The 7,049-nt window shown below is 37.8% G+C and overlaps 1 protein-coding gene across 1 annotated transcript in view; it reads right to left on the bottom strand.

Moving 5' to 3' along the window:
* Positions 1 to 2,871: 2,871 nt before the first annotated feature.
* Positions 2,872 to 7,049, bottom strand: part of SSX2IP (synovial sarcoma, X breakpoint 2 interacting protein) — a gene marked incomplete at its 3' end in the record, with an annotated part of 6,639 nt that continues 2,461 nt past the window's right edge. The window contains exons 4-7 of the mRNA XM_010141543.1: positions 6,125 to 6,235; positions 4,818 to 4,950; positions 3,121 to 3,196; positions 2,872 to 3,043 (exon numbers count right to left, since the gene is read on the bottom strand). Coding sequence (XP_010139845.1) covers positions 2,872 to 3,043; positions 3,121 to 3,196; positions 4,818 to 4,950; positions 6,125 to 6,235 — 492 coding nt within the window. The remainder of the gene's footprint in view (positions 3,044 to 3,120; positions 3,197 to 4,817; positions 4,951 to 6,124; positions 6,236 to 7,049) is intronic.

Consider the following 7,049-nt stretch of genomic DNA (forward strand, 5'->3'; position numbering starts at 1 on the left):
GCATGGTATCAAATGGATCTACCACATTCCACACCATCCACAAGCCTCTGATAAAATACAGCAATATAATGGCCTGCTAAAAACCACCTTGAAAGCACTAGGAGGTGGAACCTTCAAAAACTGGGATAAGAATTTGGCAGAGGCTACCTGGCGAGTGAACACAAGAGGATCAGTCAATCGAGCTGGTCCTGACCAGTCAGACCTCATACATACTGTGGCCGGAAACAGAGTCCCCGTTGTATGTGAAAATAACCTGCTGGGAAAAGCTGTCTGGGTATTCTCTGATGCAAATCCAAATGCACCTACCCGGGGTGTTGTCTCGGCACAAGGCCCTGGACACACCTGGTGGGTGATGCAGGAAGATGGTGAAGTCCACTGTGTACCTCAGAAGAACCTGACCCTAAATGCATGTTTATGTACATTGCATGAAATAATTGGGGTGGAACCTTAACGATTCCTTTCTGTCCTGCTAGAGACAGCAGGGTTTTAGAGGGGAAGAAGAAACCAGGACATACACTGTAATCGCTTTGTTTCAAACCTCGGTCACAGAGAACTGCTTTTAGGAAAAAAACCAAGTTTTTGGTTTGGATTTTTGTTTGGTTGGTTTGGTTTTGATGTTTGAGTTTTTTTGGTTGGTTGATTGAAGAGTTATGTCACTTCATAAAGAAAGTCCTTTACTTATATCTATATATGGTGACACAAAGCACAGCCTGGAGCAGGCCTGTGGAATGACAGTCTCACTGTTAGTTTGCAATGGGAAGCATATGATAAAATGATGCAACTACATCCCTAGCTGCCATACTCCAAGATTTGTTTCCTTCTAAGAAAAACAAAGAGTTGTTCCAAAGTAGAAATGCAATGTTTGGATTTTAGTCTACAAGGGATTCTCTGCAAGCATGAATGATCACATGCAATGTTTTAAACAGAAATTTGTTTTCAGACATTCACAAAGCAGCCAGCACTTCTAAACAAAACAGCTAATCTGTGTTAAATACAGCTAATCTGTGTGATAGACTAAGTTTTAAATACATAATTTCTGCAAAACTATAATTTCTGGCAACATTCTTCCTGTTTCCATGTAAAAAAACCTAAACAGTGTCCCTATCATGACAAAAACTATCCCATATTTAAATGATATGAAGTTAGAGGACACATGAAATAGATGAAGTGGAAAGAAACAAACTCACCTAACAAACCAAACCAAAAACGTCACACCACCGAACAACCCCACCTGAAATAAATTCACTTGATACTTGTGTCTCATAGGTACTTCTATTATTCTTCTACTACTAGAAATTACTATTGTAGTTGTTTTGCTTATTTGGTTAATTTGGTACTATCACCAGAGAACTAATCAGAAATTTAAGTGCAGGTTTGTAGTATTTTCATAGTAGTCTAGTAATGCTACAACAGTTAAATACTTCTCTAATCACGCAAGAACAGTGAATTTCAGAGCACTAGGTCCCAGTTTTTCCTCGTTTGTTTCTGTGTGCAAGTTTGTAAAGACTCCATTCACACAGTAGGGTTTGCACCAGTGTACTCATTTGTGCCAAACACGTCTGGCCTCACTGGAATCCTAAAAGAAGGAGGACCGTTTACAGAACTGGTACCTGAATATGGTATATGCTCTAAGTTATACCTGACACCCATTACTGAAGATCATCTTCTTGTTGCTGAGCTATAGTAATAGCTAGATCTACTGATTTCCCACATGATGAACTTAAGATAAAACTAGTGGCTACTTCACCAAATACACATAGGAGTCATTGGGTATGGTATAGTGATCCATGAAGTTAAAAAGAGTGTATTTACATCTTCCAAGGAAGCAGCCAGACGCTACTGTTTTTCAGCACAGCATGTTGTGGGGCTTGGCAAACGCACCTACAATGGCTCAGAAATAAAGGAAATAGTACAGGACACCTTCTGAAACAGCACTAGTTTCTACAGAAACAGCACACTCTGGAAGGCTCCACCTACACATATTCTTACATACTAACACGCGCAACTTGCTGTAATCAGAAATACAGCATACTTTGCTCTGTAGAGTATCTATAATCTCTTGATATCCTATTACGAGTATCCCATCAATCTTCCTAGAATCTATCTTTTATGTACATTTTCTGTATTTCAACTCTTTCTTATGCCCAGGGATACTCTCTCTTATTGCCAAGAGAAAGATCAGTTAACTTACTAAATTACTCCCTAAATCACTCTGACAAACAGAACTGCAACTTCTAGCAAGGAATCAGCAAAGGAATAAACAAACACTCTGATAAGCAAAGAATTTGCAGTGTGCTGTTCCATAAAAATGAAGCGTCCTCTGTAAATAAGGAAATACTTCAAACCTGAAAACAAACAGAAAACCCCACAAGCCATTTGCCTTGGAAGTCAAACACTTCCCTTGAGCATAGCAGCAGCTCTGTAAAAGGAACTAGCAGCTACTCTGATCTATGTACTATAGAGTGCACCCCAATTACAGTTCCTCCACCCCCATTCTATGGGGATTCTATGGGAAGCCAGGTTTTTGCATAAGCACCCTGAAAACTAGTGGCAACAATATCTTAGTATGGAAAGCCAACAAAATCCAAAATGCATGGTTACACAGAACTATATACAGGTACCCATGGTGTTTAAAATTCATTCAAAGTACATTTTCAAGCTTTCCATTGACTGCCTGGGAAGAATACACTGGGTATCATTCACAGACAGTAGAACATTTAAACATACCAGTGAATTGCACATCCTGTGCTGTACTTAAAATCCATGTAAGTTCCACCAGAAGTTTACCTTCCTTTTTTTCTTAGTGATCAAGTAACTCCAGCACTATACTGAACTACCACACAGATTTAATTTTAACTGAGGAATACTTACTGGCCTATCTTCAGACCTTTCTTTAAGTTTCTGCTTCTGTGGTGGGAGAAGTGAAATAATCTCTTTCTTCATCTGCTGAAGAACTTTTTTCAGCTCAGCATTTTCCACCAAAAGCTGTTTTTGGCGTTGTTCATAATCACTTAACAGAACTTTGTACATCTCTACTTCATTTCTGGAAGAAGAAATCTTACAGTAACAATGTAACAGCCATAATATTTGCTTCAATTAATGTTGTTCTGAGACAACTACCTGGCTTCTGTCTTATCAGTCCTCCATGCACCTCTCTTCCCATCAGCTCTACCAACATAATTTAGAACTTCCATAGCTACAAATGAAAAATATATTTCAAAGCATGAATCAACATGCAAATATATAAATATTCAGATGACATCGCATTTACATGTAGCTATTGTCAAGAGACCACATTACCCAAATATCCTTCTCAGTCTTCAGACTCATATGAAACCACATTGTTCTGCTTAAACTAAAAAAGATAACCAAGGAAAGATCATGTTTGCATTTGGAAACTGACAGAGGAACATATTCTCATCCTGCCTTATCAACACCACCTACCCACCCCCCTCCCCCCACAATCTCTTAATGGCACCTTCATCCCTATTTCTGCCTGAATATACACTTCCAATGGTGTATATTCTCTCTTCTGGCAATACTGCCAGTTTTATCTCCAGTTTAGAGTAAGCAACGTCCTCATGTTTCACACAGTGTTTCTCAAAACAAAGAGACTTCTGTCCTCATTTGAAGAGGAAAAAGCGCACACAAACCCACAACACAATGGCAAAGACCCCAAAACACCACATCACTACAGATTAGTGGTCCAAGTTCAATTCTAATCAGCTATCAAACAGCAATTAGATTTAAAACCCTCTTACTTTGACATCACTCATACTAGAGCTAGTATTAGACAACTGGAGTCAAGAACCTGCCACAAATAAGTTTTGCTGACTTCAGCATGAGGCTTCTAGAGATTACTGAGCTGATACCTAAGGACTCTCTAGCCAAAATAGCTGTTCCTGCTACAGCATCTTAACTTGGTTTGGCTTACCCATAAGTACTTTCAGATAACTACAACAGCATAAAAAAAAAACTTAACACCATGAATAGTTTTCTTCTGATTCAGTGAACTAATCCAGCTTACTAAAATTCAACATGCACACTACAGTTGGTAAACGGATGAGTGTTTTGGGGGTGGCAGTGGGGATAAGAGCAGGACTTGCACTGGAGAACAACTCTATAAATACTCCAAGGCCAGATATTTGAACAATAGGTGCAGATACTTTCATCAGTTACATAACACTGATACCTATTTTCAGCCACACACCAGAAAAACTATACTCATGCTAGACAGCACTGATGAATATCCTGAATGCAATTTTTGGGCAGCTCAGTATATGAGTACTCGTATGATAAAGGAGATTTCTCATTTCACACAGCATTAGATGCTATGTCTATCTTCTGTTATATCTTCTCTAAAATGTCTCATTGCTTATTGTTAATACAAGTGGCCCAGAGGATCTCAAAGGGAGCAAAGCTCATACAGTGTTCCTTCCCAATTGCAACTGGTGGCCATAATACAGCTTGTATGACACTATCCAAAGTCTCATGACAGTAGCAGTAGCAAGAAAGTAGGAGACACAACTCTAGCTCAGGAATTAATTCCAAGTAAATCTCCCTAATTAAAAAAAGTTTTAAAGATCTCCATCTTGGTTTGTACTTGGTAAACAATCCTATGGAACACAATATAAAAGTATATTGCCTTACACAGTCAACTGACATGAAATATTACATCTTTTTGATTTAGATGTTAAAATATTACATAATTTACAAGAGAAGGACAATATTGACTTTAAAGATACCCAGAACCAAATTTAAACATTAACATGCAGAATATGCTATTCTGATGTAGTAAAATTCACAGAGCTACTTACTTGTCTTTTTGTCCTTTTTGTTCATGAATTGATGTAAGCGTTCCTTTAATTTGTTATGTTCTCTCTCTTTCCTCTTCATATCATGGTTGTACTGTGTAGCTCTACTTGAAATTATCTTTTGTAACTTTTGTACCTAAAAGCAACCCCACAAAAACTGTATTACTTCAACTAAAGCATAAGTGCATAGAGCACATTTCTTCAGAAAACCAAAACAGATACATGAAGTCAAGTGACTCTATTAAACTGTATTTCTGGTGAAAGGAATCTGGAGAACTAACCACAGATTCTGACCTCAGACTTACTGCCAGGAATTTAGTTTCTCTTCTGCAGAAACCATCACCATAAGCAACACATTACAATACTATAGCTCCTTTGAAATATGACTGAAATCATGTTCTGGTAATTCATGTAACCTTCTTTAACACTTTTATTGAACAGAACAAAGACATATTTTTGGTTTCAGTAATTAATGTTCATGATCTATTTTAACTCTAAAGTATGCTTGTTAGGTTTACACTAAAATAACAAAGTTCTTTGGGGCAGCAGGATGCTGACAGACAGCCTATTCCATTTGGTCTAAAGAACACTAAAACATATCAAAGCACATTTTTGGCCTGTACCATCAATACATCAGGTTTTATTGAATCAGATTCGGCCTTAACAGCACATTTGATACTTTAAGCTAGAACTTCAGGATGTTCACTAGATAGCAATCACAGTACTATCTCTATCTGTATGAATATGAACACAACATTCAGAAACTTAGGAGCTGCCTGAAGTACAGTGGTGTGGAGAAGGAGCACACTGCAAATAAATCTCAAACTAAGCAGTGTCTTGAATTTAAGAGTTTTCTGATCTTGGCTCTTCCAAGACACCCAAGTTTAATGAGACTGTGCTTTTGGGCTGGGTTTCCCCACCACCTTTCTTTGCTTTGGTCTCTTGCTCTCCTCTACAATATAACAAAAAAACCAAAAACACCCAACCCAAAGAAAGAAAAGCTCCCATACATACACGTTTGAGATGTGACTGAATCCTATTGCCCCCTCCTACTCTTTGATATTTTTAAGCATTTTAAGATAAAGCCATGCTCAAACATATAGAAAGCTTCAGAAAACCACAGGTGCATTTCTGCAGCGCTTTCTACCATTGCTGTAACACGGACCTATCCCCTACCAAACTTATTTATCCACATGCAACATGTCAACTGGTGAAAAATGCATTGAGTGAACAATTCTGAGACTCCTTGCAAAAAAATCATATTATTGAATATCCATGAATGACTTGTCTTAATGTACAAGGCAACTCACTTCATCCTTTTCATTTTTAAGCAACTGGTGCAAATTTCTGTTCTTGCTTTGCAGTTGTCTGTCTCTTTCCTTAAGTCCAACTGTTTCCCTTTTCGATAATTCCAACTGTTCCTAGAAGTGTTGATAGTTTTGTAAGAATTAATAGCAAAAAAACCCAAACAGAACACAACCCCCCAAACTAAACTAACGAACCATCTCACTTGAAGTAAGTTATCCTATATATTCAATCTGTGATGTTTTGGGGATGACCTTGCATTCTCAATTAGTTCTACTTTCTGGAGCAAATAGTACGATTCTCCAGTACAAACACTTCTGCTCACAAGAAACAAAACTTTAGCTTGGTATTTAACAGTTGCTATCTTATACAGTTATTTTTCATTAAGTCAGGATTCTGTAAGCATATCTATACTGGGCTAGTGAGAAGACACTGAGTAACCTGTATGGATTTGGTACTACAGTATTACAGGAAAGCATCTGTTAAATAATCAAGGGAACAATTAATACAGATATGCAGACTGTAACCATAGCAAAGCAAATGGGACTTTTCAGAGTAAGGCTAGACAGATGATCTCATTAGAAGAGATTAGGCAAAGTTATCATTGTAGAAATCTTTTTCCACAAAAAAACCCCTCAAACCTGAAGTTGCCAATTTCAATGACAGAATCAAACACTAAATACAAGCTCTTTCTTCATATGTGTAGTGAGCTACAAATGTGTAGAGATAGATGAGGAACAAGGACTTCTATGGAAACCACACTGGAATATAGGTAACCCAACAGTGGTGGAAGTCAAGAGGATTGCTGCACAGTATTTGAAAGAATTTGCATGAGAAACCTTACAAGCTGATAGCTAAACTAAAAGCCCTGGGATTGAACTAGTACTAACAAGTTTTCCCTCCCTCACCTTAAAAGCTATTTGTGCAGGG

The sequence above is a fragment of the Buceros rhinoceros genome, unplaced genomic scaffold (assembly GCF_000710305.1).
Source record: "Buceros rhinoceros silvestris isolate BGI_N320 unplaced genomic scaffold, ASM71030v1 scaffold18988, whole genome shotgun sequence".
NCBI classification, from domain to species: Eukaryota; Metazoa; Chordata; class Aves; order Bucerotiformes; family Bucerotidae; genus Buceros; species Buceros rhinoceros.